This window comes from Rhamphochromis sp. 'chilingali', assembly GCF_963969265.1.
Source record: "Rhamphochromis sp. 'chilingali' genome assembly, chromosome: 13".
NCBI lineage: Eukaryota > Metazoa > Chordata > Actinopteri > Cichliformes > Cichlidae > Rhamphochromis > Rhamphochromis sp. 'chilingali'.
Genome location: NC_137940.1, coordinates 36,484,400 through 36,505,211, shown reverse-complemented (window position 1 = coordinate 36,505,211; position 20,812 = coordinate 36,484,400). Strand labels below are relative to the sequence as shown.

General features: G+C 39.3%; 1 protein-coding gene across 8 annotated transcripts in view; it reads left to right on the top strand.

The window, feature by feature from the left end:
• Positions 1 to 20,812, top strand: part of enox2 (ecto-NOX disulfide-thiol exchanger 2) — a 186,251-nt gene that overhangs the window by 17,204 nt on the left and 148,235 nt on the right. For 4 of the 8 annotated variants that reach the window (XM_080901327.1, XM_080901321.1, XM_080901325.1 and 1 more), the window contains one exon: positions 1,799 to 1,893. Coding sequence is in view for 2 of the 8 variants with exons in the window: in XM_080901323.1 (XP_080757449.1) it covers positions 1,888 to 1,893; positions 9,278 to 9,368 (97 nt within the window). In the remaining 6 variants the exon portion in view is untranslated. Of the gene's footprint in view, positions 1 to 1,798; positions 1,894 to 9,277; positions 9,369 to 20,812 lie in introns of those variants that run through there. The other 4 variants (XR_013973864.1, XM_080901323.1, XM_080901320.1 and 1 more) reach the window with 2 other exon arrangements.

Here is a 20,812-nt window from a genome sequence, read left to right as displayed (position 1 = left end):
GAAGGAAGTCACCTATGACTTTCACATTCATACCACAGGCGCATCTACTGAAAGTTTTTGTATTGCTAAAAATGTTGAATGAGTTCTGAATCTTAGTGACCTTGAACTGAGAGTGGAGTTCAGAGGTCAAATTTTCTGAAAACCTCGGAAATGCGATAACTCATGAAGGAAGTCGCCAAGGATTTTCAAATTTATATCATAGGTGCAGTTACTAGGTGACTGAAGGGTAGCACTGGCAGCCCCCAGTATTTTTATATGAGGATATTTTCGTTAATGGATAAATTACCCAAAAGTACTTGTTTCCCTTTGTAAAATCATAAATTAACTGTAATAATTCACATGTGTTTGACACTGGGTTCAATTTTATTAGCCACACCCAGGTTTGATTACTACCATACCTGTTGAATCAAAAAATCAGTTATATAGAACCTGTCTAACAAAGTGGAATAGGCTAAAAATATAAAATACTATGGCTTATGCCATGATCTATAGAACCTCAAGAGAAACAAAGTCAGTGGCATCTATAACACCCACAACCCTGAAGCTGAAGTACCCTTGACCAAAAAGAACTCAAAAGTTTGTTTCACATTTGCCAATACACATCTTGATGAGCTCCAAGACTTTTGAGAAAATGTTTTGTTGGCTGACGAGCCAAAAAGTTGAACTTTTTGGAAAGTTTACATTGTGTTATATTTGGTGTGAAACTAACACAACATTTCTTAAAAAGAATGTCTTACCAAGAGTCGACATAGTGGTGGTATTGGGACTACTGGTGCTGCTTCATGACCTACAGCAACTTGCCATAATTGATGGATCCATGATTTCTGCTCTCTAACACAAAATTCTGAAGTCGAATGTTTGGCCATCAATTTTGTGCCCTGATTCTCAAGTTCGTTTGGATTATGCAGCAGGACAGTGATCAGAAACACACCAGCAAGTTCACCTCTTAGTCAGGAGGCTATGGTTCAGGAGAACCATCCCTGGCTACTCTACTGCTTGTGGTACCCTTGGGCGCTGTTTGATGATCTGAAGCATATAAGTGTGACAAATATGCAGAAAATAAATCAGGAAGGGGACAAATACTTTTTCACAGTACTATATTCTTTGTGAGGTTTTTTTTCTCACTCCAAAGTTCAGGGATTGCAGCAACATTGTCTGCTAATCATTTAGTGTTTAGTGCTCCACTGGAGGCCTTGACACTGACAATAGCACAATGGAAAAACAATAAAAGGGGTTTTGTAAGTGCAGGTATTTTGCCACAGGGTGCAGGTAAAAATATGAAATACAAATAAACAAGCCCAGGGTGAAGGCTTAACATGCGAAGACAGTGGTTTACGTCCTCGTACTCCTTTGAGGTCTGAATGTACACCTCTGGAAAGTTAATCAAAGAAATAGCTTTCTCTTCTTTGTTGGTGCTCACCAGGCAGACAGCAAATTAGTGCAGTGCTTCAAGGTCCATGCTTCAACTTATTCTACGTGATATGTGTTTGCGCACATTTGATTTGCTATCGTTTTCCCTGATGGCCATACACTGCATTCTGGAAAAGTAGATGACTTCACATTGCTGTGTTTTGGCCTAGTGGCTCACTGAAATGAGCTTTTATGCAGCATCATTACAGAGAAAGGTGCCTTAGGCTGCAGGTTAGACTCTAAAAGTAAAATGCTCTAAATCAGAATGGACTGTGTGGTTTCTGTTTTAGTTTCCTAGCTCTAAAACTGATTTAGAGCCATGTAGTAAGATGATAATACAAGTATTTTAGCAGTGTAAGCCTAATACTGTTTTTTCTCTCATTTGCAGACTACAAGATGAATCCAAACTGCTCCAGCATTCTAATGGCCAGGGTAAAGTGACCTGGTGCTTGAGAGAAGCTGTTCAATGGCTGCAGCATGCAGGTATTTTCTCCATGGCATGCAGAGCTCATGCCAATCAAACTGACTAAGAAAGCAATTCACCACTGGTGTACTTATGTTATAAGCCCTGTCTGGTAATATGTGAAATATATTAACATGGACTTTTTCCCACTATAGCTGAGGACTTAGTTTTGTTTAGTCCACAGAGCCCGCAACCTCTGACTTCCACTTCAATACCTAGCCCTAGATGCAAAGTTTTTTACTTCTTTTTTCTATTTCGACTTCTTAATTTATCATCTTCACTTTTGAAATGAACCAAATTATTAATGGTGTGTCAAATTTAATGTGCGGTTGATGTCTGCATACCAAAAACTCTGAAGCAGCACAGGGAGTCTAATCATTCATTATAAGTACCATTAAAAAATTACATCATGCTGCAACAATAGGAGATGCATGCGATGCATGCGATGCACGCAGCTGTGTGTGGAGATTAGGATTCAGTGTTTCTTGATACTTGTGATAGAATGGAAGTCTGTTTAAAAAGTTGGGCAGTTGACAGATTTTGAAAATATTTCTAAAGAGGCTAAAAGAAGCGTTAATGTGAACTAGCCTTGAATTTTTATCATTATGTTTCTCTTGTAGATGTTCCTGTAAATCAGTCAGTTCAAAATATTTAATTCAATACAATTTAACAGTTTAACATTTGGGGGGAAAAGCTCTCGAATTCTTCCTCTCATCTTATTTTTCTCTAACTTCTCTAATTTCTACTGTCTAGAAATAGTGTTAAACTTTATAACTAACACCTTAAACCAGTTGTGGATGGATTGGACAAACAGTTATGTCTCTATCTTAAATTCTCACAAAATCATCCTGTTTTTATTTCAGTTTTGTTAACTTTTTTGTGGTGTAGTTTCAACATCATGGCAACTGTAAACGGATGTTGGCCAAGCCTGCCTACACAAACACCTGTTGTGTACTCATGTTTTGGCTTCCTTTATGTTTCATAGTAGATATGAAGCAGTAAATTAGTTTTTAGTAATTTAGTTGTAATGAGGTGTTGGCGGTTAAAAAGGTATTGGCGTTAATTTGCTTGCAGGATGTATACTGTTCATTGCTGTCTCAGAGGCTCAGGTGCCGCTTGTCTCTCAGGCTTTTACTACTGGAATCTGCCTTCAGATTCAGCAGCAGATAAGAGCAGTGGTATCTCCTCTAATTGCCTGTTGCCTAAGAACTCCTAACTACTGAAGATGTGGGCTGAATGTAAAACAGTTTTCCCGAACTAGATTCTGTGCGTGCATTTGGGCACATGCAATTAGAGCCTCGCTCATTTGAATATACTGCAGTGTATTTTTTTTTCTTTTCTGGCCATGGAATAATTATCTAACCTCGATTATATTCTGCTTTCTTGTGCAGTCGTCAGTGCAGTTTGAAATACATCTGAGCTTTATCTCAACCAGTCAGCGTAGTTTGCGTTGCAGTTCAAAAGCATGTTGTTAGGTTGGGTGTATGTATTTGGACTACATAAAATATGCAACAGGGGCTCCAGTTAAGTTGATTGTGTAAAATGTGAACCTTTCTCTGGTTTCTGTTGATTGTTTTGTTGTGGTCTTTGGCTCCTTTCCATTCAGTTCCAAAAAAATTAAATCATAATAGTTTATCTATATATTTGAAAATTGCACAAACATTGCCTGTAATGTTCCGAAAGTCTTGTCTCTGGCAATGAAATCACCAAACTCACAAGAGATTTGAAGGAAATTAAAGATCGTTGCACTACTGCGCAGTTAATGACCATGCATCGGATGCCAATTCTCATCCAGCACACAATCAAACTCATTTGCAGAGGATTCAACAATGCTTGTAGCTACCTGTTTCAAGCATGACTCATTAACATGATCTGTTACTGTCATTAATAATCATGCTGAGTGCCACTAGATGCTAAAAGGAGGAGCGACAATTGCATTTTGTTATAGTTTGTGCTGGCTGCTTATAGGTTATCGTAATTAAATAATGTATGTTCAAAAAGTAGAGATTTATTAGTCTCCATAGCCACAGCAAATTATACCTGACACACCACATGACACACTCAGTCACATTGCTTCACTTTAAATTGGTGGTGGTGGTCAGTAATGCCTTCTGAGTCCAGAGAGACATAAGAGTTTTCAGAGAGTTTTCAACCAAGCCAAGCATTGCCATTATCTCCCACAGAGCTGCCTACCAGAGCTTCAGAAGTATTCATTCCCCCAAGAAAGGCAATTGGATCCTGAACTAGCTAGCTGAATTAGCTAGATGCTGTTTAAGCCCTCATTCTAATTTTACACATACTATATTTTCATGGGATACTCAGTAGGCAATATAGTGTCCTACTTTAATACCCAAAGTGGAAGCAAATGGGTCAAAGCTCCTGTTTTTAACTGGGCACAGAGGAATGTCCGTCACTCCGGCCTTTGGGAAAAGCTTTCAAGGTGAAAGATTGTATGAGAGCAGCACTTTCTTCATGCTTGGTAGTTTTGCATCATACCAGGGATCATTTTGTCACTGCAAGATATTTTTGGATTTCTGGTCATCTTGTCTCTAAAAACTCCCACTTGAGCTTTTTCTGTTCTTTTTCATCTGAGTCATCTCCAAAGTACTGACACTGTTGTCCCAAATTTTTTTGCTGAGAGTAGCCTGCACAGTACCGGCCACATGACCGCATGCACTCAGTGCCAGTGATACTTGCCTAGGAATGTTCGTCAGCCTCTTGCCGGTGATTACTCTAAACAGCTATTTGACATAGAGAGCATCCCAGATGATGCTGTGTGTTTGAAATGGAGAGGATATTACCTGCTATTGAGTTACTAGTGCAGAAATTTTATAGACCAGGCCAAATTACTGGAAATTTGTAATGTAACATCCTGATGAACCATTTTCTATCAAGTGCTATGTGCATTTTCCTACTGTCCTTCTGTTTTACCTTCCCTGCCTGCTCTCTGATAGCTGCAGTTTAACATTCAAGTGTAAGCGGGTGAAAGGTACGTAGGAGGAGTAATAGTTGAGGATTACTGCTGTGTCAATCCATGTGACACAATAACACTTCCTTTTAAATAAAAGCGACCGATAAATCCCCTATGATCTCTTTATGCTGTTATCTGGGACTTGCAACAGTGGGGGAGAACAATACAGGTTGCTTTTCTTTTGTAATGATTTCACTAACAAAGCAAAACATTCCCATTTATGTTTATTTTGAACACTAAGAACATCTGTTTTTACATGTATCATACTGCTCACACACCTTAATAGTGGTCACAATTTGTAGCTTGACAAAAAGGCATATGTGCTACTAGTTGAGTGACTTTGAAATGTTGCTGCAGATATTAATCTTATCTTACTGAAATACACCTAATCTCTATCTGTTTGTCCACAAATTCCTCCTCCACAATCAGGAGTTCAGCAAAAGAAAAACTTGGCACATCTCTGCACATCTTAGGCCCCTGGAGTTTTTTCAGATATCATGAGATCATCATGTTGCCTGGCAGTCATGTACCAAATGGGCTAAAATGACCCCTCTTTAACCTTTATGCACCAATAGCAACTTATAAAATACTGTCTGGGGTGAGTGGTACTCATCACCCTCTTAGCAGATAAATCTTTGGTATCAATTTCAAAACACCACCTAGATCACCTTGTTCTCAAATTATTGCATTTAGAAGATTTTTGTAAAAGTTGACCTCTAACTGATTTATTGCCACCCAGCACTGACACAGGCCCAGCAGACCTTTTACTCCCATCTGTGTGATGGGAACCTCTAAATAAGTCAACTGAGGAGTAAGACTGCAATAGCTCTGTTAACTAGCGCTCTATAGTACAACATCTATAGCATGTTGACCATACACAATAAGCAGTTGTATCTAGGCTTTGGGGCAGTGGTTAGCACTGTTGCCTCTAGGGATGGGTATCGTTTAGGTTTTATCTGATACCGGTGCCAAACCGGTACTTTTGAAACGGTGCCGGTCCTTAAACGGTGCTCAAACTGGTGCTTAAAGAATGGAGAACACAAAATTGGTCCAAAAACCTCTCATGTTCAGCTGTTTTTTTTGTAAAAAGATAACAATGTTAGCCTTTTCTGCAGCTATGGGGCATATATGGTATCACTCTTGGCTGGAAGCAGTGCTTAAACAATGGAAAAAACACAAACTTTGTCCTAAACCTCTCATGTTTAACTGTTTTCCACTTTTTCTTTGGTCATTTTAGCCTTTTTGGCCAGGGTGAAGGGAGCATCTGCCATCAAACAAGAAGACAGCCGCATGTAACTACGACAGTGTTTGCTAGTTCACCTTACATGCATTAATGTAATAACGTGGTTAGCCTACTCAACGTAAATTACACTCGAACAACATGAAGCTACTCACGCAGAGAAGAACGGCTGCTGCTGCATCATCATCCTCATCATTTCTGCTACACTGGCAGGGCTAGGGGCCAGGACTCTCCTCTTCGGGTTTTTGGGGGATGTTGCTAACTCCGGGTCCGATTACAGGCACCACACCCGCAGTAGATGTGCTCGGTGTGAGGTCTCGCAGCAAGCTATCAAATACGGCGCATTTCTCGGCTTTAAAAAAAAACGCTATGCGTCACCAGTTGTTTCATCAGATTTGAGGTGTTACCTCCTTTGACAGTATCACAGTATCAGCTTAAAGCACTTGTTGCTGCTGAGTTTGCATCTTTTGCTGTGAAGTACAGCCAGACTTTTGACCGCTTCGCCTTGGACATTTTTAATCTGTAGCTCTGCTCTAACAGAACGTACGTACCTGGCCCCGCCTACTATCCTTGGAAACGTAAAATGATTGGCTAGAATCTGAAGTGTATGACATCTCAGGAAAAAAAAGCACCGAAATAAAGCACCGAAATGTGCGCTGCTTTTCGGTCTGGTTACTACCGTTTATGTCAGAACCGGTGCCATCATGGCACCGGACACCGGTACCCATCCCTAGTTGCCTCACAGGAAGAAGTTCAATTCCACCATCAGGCAAGGGTCTCTCTGTTTGGAGTTTGCATGTTCTCCCCTGGTACTCCGGCTTTCTCCCACAGTCCAAAGACATGTACTTAGTGGGGATAGGTTAATTGGAAACTCCAGGTGTGAATGTGAGCGTGAATGTTGTCTTTGTCTATGTGTTAGCCCTGCGACAGACTGGCAACCTGTCCCTCTCGCCCTAAGACCGCTAGGCTAGGCTCCAGCCCCCCATGACCCTGAAAAGGATAAGCGGAAGCGAATGGATGGATAGATCTAGGCTGTCAGAGTAAACTGGCATTTAAACCAGAGAAGTACATATCTGCATTTTGCACAACCAGCCACCAAGAAAGGAATGCTGGTGGTGCTAGCAGTGTTAACGCTGGTTCCAGTACCACACATATCTGGGACATTTGAAATAAGTACAATATTAATCTTAAATACAGACACACACTATTTGTGTGATCACCAGTGATTTACCTTGTCTATTAAGATGAGGTTTTTTTAGGTATTTAGTTTTTCTAATTCACTAGTGAGAGAAATCTGTCCTTGGTGATCAAGAAATAAAATGCTGTGTTTTTCAGGCGTGCAGTTATGTTGTTATCTTCTTGTCCAAACAACTTGCCATTCATAGCAGCAGGCTAATATTAGCTCTCACCTTTGGTTCATTCCATCTCCCTCTGTCTGTCTCATCGACTCTTCTGATACAAACAACACACACACACACACACACACACACACACACACACACACACACACACACACACACACACACACACACACACACACACACACACACACACACACACACACACACACCAACTTTGCTCCACCAGGCGCAGAATTAAGCTTTCTTTCACCTCTGTACCCACAGAGAAAAGAACAGGTATTATTGCTAGAATAATCAAAATTTCACGTCAATATTAACGGAGTAATTTTTATAGAATAACATTTGTTCGTGGTAATGAAATCCACAGCCTCTCAGAATTGGTAAATGTGAATCTACTTGATGAAACTTTTGTGTTTGTATGCAGTTTTTCCTCCATGTAAGATCAATGTATTGTGTCTTGCACACTGATTGCAACTCCTCTATGTTGATCTGTTTTCATCACCATTAGGACCTGCTATCTGCCTTGTGCCAGCCTCAATTTTTGTTATACTGTAACCACAAACTATGAAACAGAAGTGGGCAAAGTAATACAGTCTAAAAAATGGTACAATTACCATTTTGTTTCAGTGACCACATCATGAAACTCACTAATGTCTTTTTCTCTCACATTTTCTACAGCAGCAGTTTTGTGATGGTGGTAGCTAATTACAATATCTTGAACTCATCTCTGCCTCCAGCCTTTTATATTTTCACAAAGAAGGCTGGGGGTTGAATTTCTAGTAGGCTGAAACGGCTGTTGAAGCACCTACACACACACACACACTTCAGCACTCTCTGCCGCACCAACACATTAATGCACATACAGTATCTGTGATTTTCGTATTTTCTGTGTCATCAAAAGGTTTTGGAGCTGCTTTCTTGAGAGCAATTGAAGAAGGAATACTAGGACTGGCTGACTCTCAGTCACAATAAACTTCTGACATATTTCTCTGAATGTTTGTGAGTAAGTTTACACATTAGACAAACATCAGTTACTTAGTAGTTTGGCCCAGTATGCCCATTTTGAACCATGCGTGGTAGAGTATATAATGCACATCGTCGGCAGTGATTGTACAGCATAGTTGTTTTTTCTTTGCCACATTTTGTGTTTCAAATCTCAGTACCTTGTCATATCCAGCCATTTTTTATGGGGAATGACATAGTGACATGACAGTGTTGTCACTCCTGCAAGTCTGAATAAATCTCCATGTTGAACAAGCAGTACAGTGGCTCAGGAGTTATTTCTGTGTACATTGAGTGGAATCTGTTCTTTCTAAAATTATTTCTCCAAAGTGCATTTGACCAAGGCCTTTGGTAAAGCTGCGTCCACACAAGGAGTGAGTCGCTCGTAACACATCGCTTTTAAACTCACGGCTGGTCACTAGCAACCTTCCAGGCTCCGGTTGTCTAGGTAACTCTCTCAAGTGTTTGTGCCGCGGTCCATTTGCCTCGGAAGCTGAGAGGGATGCAACTCCCAAGTTGAGTGTGTTCCAATAGTAAAGACGGAAAAGTAAGGAAAAATGGCACAAGCAATACAACACAATGCTTGTTTTTATTTTATTTTTTTTCCCACTTAAAAACACCACTCCAACATATTCTCAGAAACTCAGAAATTCCGAATTTCAAATTTAGCTAGAATGCACTATTTCTACCCTGTTATATATGGGATCACATCTGTAGTCCCTTCAGTGGGGTGCTTTCTTTGTCTTGGGATCCACTCAGTGCATAACTAGTGTTCATCATCAGTTGAAGTCACATAACGTCATTGACTTTGTATGGTCTCTGGTTGCCAGGTCACTGCAAATCGCCGGCTTTGTGAGCAGCTGTTGGGCTGGGGTTGGAAAATGTTCTTTTTCCACATCAAAACACTGCAGAGCCATGCTGGTTAGTGCGTCTTCCTTTTCTTACTGTACAGCCTTGCTTGATAATCTTCTTGTCACAAAGAAGATGTAAACAAGCCTAAACAAAAACAATCTATATATTTCTGTTTTCATAGTATTTATTTTTCTGGATATAAATGGAGAGAATTTGCAACACAATTTCTAACTGTATTTAGACCCCTGCAATATTAGATAGAGTATATGGACTGATTCTTATATAGTGCTCTTCTACCTGAGCACTTCATAGGTTCAGTTTCTAGATGACATACTCTACCTCCCGACCTAGAGCCACCCCAACAAACATACTTGGTGCTTCTTGCATATTTGAGAAGAAAATTTGTTTTGAAAATGTTGCATACACCATCCAGATTTGGGATTTACAACTTTAGAGACATTTGAGTTCCTTTCTTTCTTTCTTTTTTAACCAAGGGGCTTTTTTGTCGACTGACAGCACAACTGAAGACGTTCACCATTTCCTGCTTGTTTACTTCCACTGATGCTCTACTAATAGGACTTTTCTTCTCTAATCACAATGTCACACTCGTGCCTGTCAGTCTTAGGAGGATAATGTGGCTGAGAATCAAATGTGTGTTGTGGCTTCAAGTGAGACTGCTAAGTTCATGACATTGAACATTTAAGTAGAGTACCAGTAGAATAAATTGTCACTGGTCTTGTATGAACTGTGATAACGGGTCTGATATGTAATTTCTGAGTGATTCAAATTCTTTACTTTTATTGGATCTGTTAAACACAGTGACACATTAATTTCACTTTGTGACATGTTCATTACTGCGTGAAATGCTCTCTGAAATGAAATATTGGTGCCACCAAATTATGTGTCCGTGCCACTAATGGGAAAATGTCAGTCGCGGGAGGAGCAAAAAATAGAGCTCTTTGGAAGTTTTGCTTTCAAACGACTCGTTGCCTGATTTAATTGCAGTGTGGTTTACTGCAAAACCTTACTACTTTCAGAATTTGCCAGAGTTTGGAGAGCAGATCTTGCATAAAGTTTATTCATGCCCACACTTTAGACCAGAGGCTGTTGCTTGTCCTTTGTAGTTTTTTTCCTTCTTGTGTTATATGTATTCATGTATTTGTCTATTTTTTTGATAACTGACACCAGTTTTTACAGCTTGAAACTCTGACATTAGTTCAGAGGCTTCATTGCAGTTCTGTACAGCTTCTACTGTATGGAGGCCACATTACTGTCACCAAAAGGATGTTTGTTTGTTTTATGTCAAACTTGCATCATGTAATATTGTGGGTCTCTCAAGTGACATCTTTAATCAAATCCACTTATAAATCATTGCAACCTTAAAATAGAGTCACATCACTGATTCCACTGGTGACAGGACACTCGGGTCATGTTAACACAGCAGTTCCTTTGTTTAATTCTCACATGCTGAGAGGTGTCTCTCTTGGCTGAAGAAGTATTCGCTCTTAGCTGGAAAATTTTCTGTTGCTCACTCCAGGGAAAGCTTTATAAGGAATGAGACTGCAGCAGCAGGACACAGTGACTCTTTTTTTCCTTCTTCCTTTTTTTACGCTGGAATTGTCACAGAGCTGCCTCCCGTTGGTCTCCGTCTCTATGCTTCTGGGCAGTCCTGGTGTAAATTATTTTCCCGAGTATAAATAGGCTGACAGTCTGGCAGGACCAGGTGGTCTAATCTGCCAGTTCAGAGACTTGCTCTCTGCCTAGCAAGGTTGCGTGGCAGTTGTTTGTCCCCACATTAACACAGACCATATTCCCCACAGATGGGCTAGTTGTTGTATAGGGATGCAGCGGTGGCTTCAGAGATATTTGTGAAGTTTTCTCTACTTAAGAGACACCTTATATTTTGTTTATTAAATAGGCATAACGACATGGCTGAAGGAGAACATCATTTGTGTTCACCTAGCTTTTTAGTTTATAGTAAAAAGAAAATGAGCTATTTCATTGAGGTACAGCTGTAAAAGCGAAATGTGTAGGTCTGCTCTCGTGTCCTAAGACCAGGTTTTCTCTTATTCCCTTTTTTCACAGTGCAAACTGCTCCTCATTCATGTCAGATAAACTGAAAAGAAAGTTTGTGAGGCTACTGTACCTGTATCTAGTGTTTGGGAAATTGTTCAAAGAAACAGTTTGAGAGGATTCAATTATATTTCCTTGCACCCAGTGCTTGCCATCTGGAAACAGTATGGCACCTGAATATTGAGCATAACAAGGTTTTCCCTTGGTGACAGTTTTGGAGCAGCAGCAGCAACAACAACCGTCGTTACTGTGTGGTTAGTACAACCTGTCTGCCTCAGTTTCTTTTTCCTTTATGGTATACAGAAATCATTAGATGAATTTCTCCAGTTTGAATCATATTTGGAGTTTTGTAAACTTTTGTGGACTTTTCTTATTATGTGAGACATGCTTTTATGAGGTGAAATGCAATTCTAATACTAATTATCACTTATTTCCCATTTTAACTCAATTCTAATAGGTAGCCATCCCAGTCTAACTTTTGCCTCTGTGTGTGGCCCGTTTCCATCTCCTGTCTGTCAACACTTTCACCCATTTTCAGTCCCATCAGAAGTGCCAACATGTCACCAGCAGCGCTAAAGTCTAATAGCTATGGGAACATTTTCTCTGACACCTGCAGCAAACACGAAGCCTGCTGGGCTGCTGGGAGAACAGAGGGAGGTTTATCTGGGATGGCAGGCCTCGCCTCCACTGCCATGCCAATAGAGGCAGCAGCACAGAGCTTGGTGCTTCACAGCCAGATAAGGCCTCCAGACAAAGAAGCGCTGCAGCTAGACCCCACTCACTACAATAGAGAAAAGAAAACAAGATGTATGACTAATAACCCTTGACAGTTTGCTCCACTTAGATGTTATACTTTCAGCCTCTGAATTAGTATTCAGTATTAAAGCTCAAGGTTTTCATTACACAAAACTAAAGTTTCTCATTGTCAGTTTTAGCTAAATTAACATTGTGGATATTGCTAAGTTAGACTTCACCAAGACTTTATGCAGAACTGGCACTCCTGTGTTGGAAGTGACTTGCTCTCCCAGGCGACTAGGCCAAAAAGGTCCACATAATAACTAGATGTGAAGTATACAATTACTGTGACACTACTGACATATAATGAAGAATCTTTCTTCGTAATAGTCACCTGATTTAGTTTTAAACGTTTGAATGTTGCTTTGTTTTTTACAATAAGAAATCATTAACTCTTCAGTTTACTTTTGTTCAGCAACCCACATCTAACAGAGCCAAAGACACTGTTCTCTTTGGCTCTCTACTACCGCGTAGTGAAGACGATGAATACAGTGATTAAACTCTCTGTATTACAAAATGAATGGAAGTATGGAAGCACGTCACCTACAGGTGATACTATTTTGGTGGCGATATCACTGGGTCATGTCTAACAGTATGCAGTGTATTCTGCATCGTCTTATTTACAGATTTCAATTTCTATTGTCTAAATGCTGGACTGGGGACCAGAAATTAAGTTGAAAGTCTGAATGAGTGACCCTGTGGAAACCAGGAAACAACCCAATGCGCCACAATACCTGCGCCATGTTTTAAAGCTGTCAAAGAATGTTCAGTATTGTTGTTGTGTTGTGTTTTTGTTTATTTGTTTATTAGGCAAGGTTTAATTTGGCCTTTCTGTTGTTGTATCTGATGAATGTTTGCACTTTGTGGTGAATCTTCTGCGTTTTTATCTCGTCTTCCTTTATTGAAGATTTGAAAGCTGTTCTCCACTTTGCTGCATGCTGTGAAGGTTTCCCTTTATCATTGAAAGCTTCCTGCAGTTACCACCAATGCCTTTCATGTATGTTTGAGCCATTTCATGGGTTTTTTGGTCACAATCTACCATACTCTTGATTTGCAAGCTTATTATTTTGGGAATTTGATTTGTTAATGCAGCCTAAATATGGCCTGCTCGACACAGAAACTGCTTCCAAATGCAAATGCTTCTCCTTGGGTAAGGGGAAAAAACTCTCTAAGCTGTTGAAAAAACAAAACAAACAAACAATGAATAAATAGTGCACACCTTTCAGTGGAACAGCTTCTGACTCAGTCTCCAATTACATATAAGCCCCTGAAAATATGCATCTGTGTACAAAAATGGATATAATTCCACAAAGCTTTATTTATTATTTTTGTTGACGTCACTGAATCAAATTCATTTTCGTCTTGAATCTTTCATTTTAAATATATTGTGGTGACATACAGGCGTAAAATGATAATAGGGTTAGAAAAGACTGAAAATATTGTGTTGCATAAAGTAAATTGGCCGAAGGACGGTAACATGATTGGACATAGGATGAGCATCCTAGCGTGCTCGATTCTTTCAGAAGGAAAGATGGAAAGGGATTCGCAAGCCTCGCCTGTCTGTTAACGACTGCAATTTAAGATGAACATTTTCAATGTAAAATTGCTTTGAATTTAGGGATTTCATCATCTATAGCACATTTCTTCAAAAATTCAGAAAATCTGGAGAAATCACGTTACACAAGAAGACAAGGCAGAAAACCAATATTGAATGGCCGTGATCTTCAAACCCTCAGGCGGCACTATATTTAAAACAGACACCGTTCTGTAGTGAAAATCACTGCACGGGCTCAGGAATGCTTTTGAAAGCCGTTGTCAGTGAACACAGTGTGTTGCTGTATCCACAAATGTAAGTTAAAGCACTACTATACAAAGAGAGAACCATATGCATTATGAATATAAAGTGACTGACTTTCTTTGAGCCCACATTTTTCACAATGGATTGAGTTAAACTGGAAACCTGTCTTTAGTAATTTCATATTTGATGCAGATAAAAAGAGAAGTTGGACTCAAAGCCAGAATCTATTATGGTGTATAATGGTGCATTAATGTACATGATAACTTGCATTTCTGTGAATGCACCGTTTCTGTAGAAATATCCAAAACTAATAGACACAGGTTTTAGAAATTTAGAAAGTAATAAAGATTTTATTTTCCCCCTACATATCTCTGTGAGTGAGTTTCTTGGTCTTCACCTGTCTAGTCCAGACTAGTCACGTGCTCTTTTTGGCTTTTGATTTTTAAAGTAAGGCAATGAACTGTTGAGCAGTAAAATTCTACATCAAGCAACAATAAAAAAGAAAATACCAAATGTCCTTCAGACAAATATATGCTCTCTTTTTTTTTAATATGGTGGCAGCAAAACTTAAAGTTGGAGTAGAGGGATAATGATCATGCCATCCTTCATTAATTACAGAATTGTTTTTTCATTTTGTAGTCTTATAGTTCTTGTGAAAAGATGTAGACATGTTAATATAATTATATTATATAAAAAACACGTTTAAGGTGTCCTGCAAACCTTTTTTTTTTTTTCCACTGGCCACAAACTTTTTTCGTAATGCAAACCTTATATGACATTCTGGAAAAAGGGTGATCTGTTACCAGCAGCTATTGTTAACGTTTTAATTATATTATGCCTATTCTGCGGTCAGTGGCTTATTGTAAAAAAAATAAAAGGGAGAGAAATTATTAGCTTGCTTTCGTTCAGTGGAAATCTTTTGGCATGGATCTCTATACTCTCCCCAAATCTTTGCTAAAAGCAAAAATAGAAAATAAAGCTCGTTCCTTTTTTTTTTTTTTTTTTTGCCATTATTGTTATTTATTGCACGTGTCAGCATAAATGTTTGTGCTTGTCTGGCAAGAAATTAACCCTGTCACATTGGCCCTAGACAATAGCAGGCAGGAATTGCTGATCCTAATGTTGCACTCTGGGAACAGTAAAGTCATTTCGCTCCAGCAGACCACTTAATAGCTTTGGCTGATGCAGAGTTTGGAAATCCATCAGTCAATTGGGCCAGAAGGAGATGAGCAGTCTTCTGAGTGTCAATATGCTCAGTGTTTGAGCAAACAGGTAGCAGGGAAATTTAGTTGCCCTCATTATGAGCTTGAATCATGTAGCGGCATCATATGTTTTATTATTATTATAATTACACAATGACAGCCAAGACAGCCTTGATCTGGCATCATGCTGGGAATAAGGAACACGAGCATCAGGAGAGACAATAGAGTGTTTTCTGTTTAGTCTACCATGGTAGAAAACAATCAGGGCAAGAGCATAACTGTGGGTGATGAGCTAAGCGATTGTGTTTGCTGTGTATTCTTTCACAAGTGAATTTAAGACTTCAGCCTTAAAGGTGGTAGAAACAGACGTTGCATATTAAAACAGTCCAAAAAAAGAGATGAACCAGTGGAGACACACATAGTCACCGACTATAATCGAGCAGCAGAAGGTAAGCTTAGTGTTTATGTTTCATTTAGCGTTGCAGGTTTGATTGCATCGATGTTGCATTTTATTGCCTGGACTCTTTAGAAGATAGAGAGGATTGCAAGCTTGATTTTCCCGTTCAAGCAGGTTGGAAAATATTTGATTCCATCAGAGATCAGAAAAGCCTGTAAGCAGGAGTTCTGCTGTGCATGTGAAAAACGTAACAGTGTCTTCTTTAACACTATAGGGAGCTGCGTAAAATCTGATAAGCTTCCTCAAGTCATGTCACTTGAGGCAGTGTCGGTTATGTCTACAGGCTGAAAATAAGAAAAAGAAAAAAAAAGAAACTCTGGGTGTGGAGTTAAAAAGAAATGTGCTTACCAGACCTGCACAGCCCGTTTCTTATCTCTGCTTGAGGCTAGCTGTTGGAGGCTACATTTATAACAACCCAAATCCCTGAATGAATTATCCAAGGTCAGCTTGCATTTCATGGTAATACACCAGATTTGAACTTGGAAAAAATAATGAGCGAACCAATGTGTCTGAATTTTGAGTCTTCATATGTCCAGAGTGCCAGACTGCATGAACGGTTACATGGATCAACACTCATTTTGTTTGGTGATCTCAGTTTAATGGCACTGGAGTTCACTTGGTGGATTTCAGTATAGAAAGAAGGACATAAAACTATCAAACATATATGCAATGAAATAACAGAATCAAAAGCTGGAATTTGCACTGCAAGTTAGGAGAAGCAGTGTTTTTACCTTTCTAGGTTATATAAATAAATCTGTGGGAAGTTGCAGTATGTTGGCCCTGAATATAATTGTCAACAAAATATGTTATCATCAAATAAGAGTATATTATGCTTACGCATTAAGTTTAAATGAATGCAGAGGAAAATCTCCTATAAGGCTCTGACTGATGACAAAAGCAGAATTACTGTAGTTGGCGCCGAGATCACTGCTATTGAAAGTTCTTACTCATTGATGGTAGGTAATCTTGAATCTTAATATAATACACAAACTCCTTGTCTGACTGTTGCTTGTTTCCCTGACCACAAACTCCCCAAAGACTTGGCACCCTAAAGGTTCTTATCAGATATAGTAACCACCTGGGAATGAGCTAATGGACCTAAACCACTATATGAAAGCATCCTGTAACTGTTTTACAACAGTAAAATCTTATTACAATCGTTGCCTACCAGCCACTCAACAGTGGGCTAAAATGACCCACTTTTACTTTACTTATAAACATTACCATTGTGATTAAGTGTGTAAACTTACATTTTTGCAATAACCACAAACAGCCTAAATAATACTGTAGCATGAAAATGTACTAGTAAATATAATTAATGACAAAAACAATCTCTGAGTTAAACAAGGCCACCCTGGTTGAGGCTTTTAATGTGGAGAAAAGGCACAAAACCACAGAATAGCCTGTAATTATAAGTATACTATGTAAAGTTATTCTTATATGCTTTGTATACTGGAGTCTGATTCTAACTGATGGTTCACAGGTTATTTCTAAAATGTAATCCCTCTTTTGCTTCCAACATAGAGTGTTTTCAATGCACAAAGCCAGAGCTTGCTCATACATTATTGGTTAATATTATCTGGACTTCAAGCAGACTAGAGATCTTTTTCCTTGCCTACAGATTCTGCTCGAGTTCATATGCAGCCATCTTTTTATAGATTATGTTAAAAAATGTCAGAGTTGAGCATGAGCGATTTGTTTGATAGATTCAACATTATGCACTCCACACTGTATATAAATGCCACTTGTTTTGCACATATTCAACTCTGTATATTTTATATATTTTATTATTATTATTATTATTTTATTTTATTTTTTTACTATTTAATTTGTAAAAATGTGTACACACACACACACACACACACACACACACACACGTAGGAAAATATTTAGTATACACATCCAGAAATGCATACACTATTATATATTGTACATATATTTATTAGTTTCAGGTTGGCCATTCTTGTATTTTGCTCGTTTGTGTTGTTGTGTTTGCACATCTCTGTTGCTTGTGGGGCTCGCACACAAGAATTTCACTCGCATGTGCTGTGCCAGTGTGCCTGCACATGTGATGTGACAATAAAAAGTGATTTGATTTGATTTGTGATTTGATTTGATTAACTGGCAGCGACGGCTGGAATGACTTGTCTGTCTTTACTTCTTAAGATGTGGATTACATTTGCATGTCATAAGTGCTGTTTCTCATTTTAAGGGTAATTTTAAAAAAAGTAAATGATTCATTTTAAATAAATCGAAATGTAAATACTTAATTATTGTAACCCATAGTCCCAGTGGCATGCCGTGCAGCTCTCTTCATTCTATCTCTTCACTTAATGTGCCAGTATGCTGCTCAGTTTTCCTTTAGTTCTAAGCAGCTCATAACTCTTATCAGAGACAGCTTTGGGGTTGAGACAAAGTAATTAGCTGTTGGAAAAGCGCCTGCATTTTGGAGCAGAACAGACCCAGCTTTTTAGCCAAAGGCTGTGGTCTGGTTAGAGAACACAGTGGACTAGCTGAATGAGGATGCCTCTCATAAGTAATATTAGGGGAACTGATAGTATTGTTTTAATGCTACAAGTGGGAACCAAATTTGGATCTTTGCTAATTGTGGAATCCTTGCAGTATAAACTGCATCAACAAAGATGAATGTTTTTCATATATTCTTTATTTTAATTCAGACTTCCTCTGTGAAGAAAGGGAGCAGGTATAAACCCAGTCAAAGTGCATTGGTTAAAGTTACACAATGCACACGGAGCTTTCACTGCATGAAAAGTAATGCAGGAGGTGGATTATTATGTCGGTCTTTCCTCTTATAACACTTTAATGTCAATTAATATATGAGAGCTAACAGAATGTAATATCAAACAGCATCCTCCTCAGGGTAATAAGTCATTGGCATTCCCGCCGCAAAGAATTTCCAGTTTATTGGATGAGTTTGTCAAACGTTTTCTAGTTTTAAAGTCTTTTAGATAACCAATTTGCTGTTGTAGGAAGAGATTTCTGTTGACAATTTCATTCTCAGCAGATGCTGTTGACCATTCACAAGCATTTTTCCAAATGATATGAGGTTATTATATAATGCCTGTGAGGTCTTTAACAGAGGCATTCAGATGATGAGTTAAAGACATAAGGATACATCCCTGATGTTGCTGTTTTTGCCGGTCTCATCCTTTCCCCTGGTTACACATGCTTTAGCTTCTGCCTTTCTTTCTTGATTTAAGTGCTTGTGACAAGGAGAGCTGAGCACCATCTAGCCTTTTAAATGCAAGTCTGCTTTTTTGTCTGGTATTTACTTGGAGCTGGTTGAATCAAAACCTCTGCTCTTTTCCACCAGTATCCTGCTACATAGGTTTTTCAGTTAAAGGTACAGTGTGGAAAAATCACCTCTAGATTACCCTTTCCCCCTCCTTTCCCTATTAAAGTTCATGGGCGCTGTTCAGGGCTGGACTGGGACAAAAAATCGGCCCGGGCATTGTGACTAGAGACCGGCCCCCCAGGTATTATAGGAAAAATCATAAAGCCTTTGAATGAAAACAAACGCTGTTGGGACAGTGGTGTACACTGTCTTGTTGGTATATGTATGATTTCTATACGTTGTACATCAGATAAAAACTTTGGTTGTAAGATTCAGATAATTAGACTTTTTAAATGAGAATAAGAAAGAAAAGTATTTCTTTGTGCCCCCCTCTCCCTGTTAATGCCCTACCTGCCCCCCTGGCAACACTTTGCTAGACCCGCCCCTGCACAGTTACCAGCTGTCAGCTACGTAAAAAAAAGGATCCTGGGGTTATTTGTCTCTCAGAAACAGTTCATAACTTCCCTTCAACTCATTCATGTCACCTAAAAGGTAAACCTGTTTCTCCATCACCTGTTCAGCTCTAATGATCCAGTAAGGACATCTCCTGGTTTCATCTTCATGTTTCCCTCTCACCACATATCCAAACCGACATCATGACCAGCAGCTTTACAGCTGTGGCTCCAGCAAACATCAGCTGATACTAGAAATTAATACTAAATAAATTCTAACAACAGCTGATCAAGCTTAAACGTGCTGCTGTTGTTTAGCACGACATCCGCTGGTTTCCTCTTTCTGGCGCAAAGTGGGCGATAAACAAGAGAGACAATCAGCTGATCATTGATCAGTTTCAGGATTGAATGAGAGAAGAAGAGGCAGCTGCAGCGTAAAGACAGAGAAAAACTCCAGCTTTGTGTCTTTTTCATTGTAGCTGAAGTCCGGGACAAACTGTGTTCCTTTTCAGCTCAATACGAAACGCGTGATATTTTCTCTGAATACGAGACGATTCCGTTTTTTAGGGGACGGTTGGCAGCTACTAACTAACCTTATGAATAAAATAAAGTTCACTATCAGTAACATAGCACCACCCAGCTGTATAGAAACCACGTCATGCTAGCTAGCACGCAGTACGAGTTATTGCGACTGACGGTAAAAAGTCAGCACAACGAAAATAAACTCCACCTTTATATCTGACCCAGACAGACTGCAGGTCATAACTTCTTACCTGAAGTTCAGTTCACCTGACACTCGGACCGGCGGCCGCCTCGGGCCTCTGCTCCTGCCTCACCTTTCCCTCATCCACCTGGCCTCTTGTGGCAGCTCCGCCATAGCCACCACCAAACAACTGAATTATTTTTACACATCTGCCAGCATCTGGCCAATCCACCACCTCTCATTGTTTATACTGTTATACAAATAAATAAATGTTTTAAAAAAAATCATCGGCCCACCGGGCCAGTCCAGCTATGGCGCTGTTGAACAAACCCATTTTGGTTCAGACATTACATTTGGACTGTGCACTTTATCGGCTATGACTTGCCAGTGTTTTTTTTTTAATCTAGAATTTAAAAAATGGGTTTGTGTCAGTTAAATATTTCGTTGTATTTTGTGCTTTTACTTCTGTGTCACATCAAAAATGTGGCTGGCACTCATCTGTAGTGAGTGTAGGCTGTCAGTCTGCTGTTCACCTCAGCATGCAGTCGTTATGCTGAGTGAGAGGTCCACGTCTATTTACTCTGGAGGAACCTGTACTTGTAAAGGGGTCTGAAACAAGAGTCAGCTCATCTCTGACCGCAATACAATAGACTAGTTATTAAGAAACCTTAAACCTTTCTGTTGGTATGCTCTCTTTTTGCTGCTGGACTTAAAATGTAGTCATAATGTATTATATTT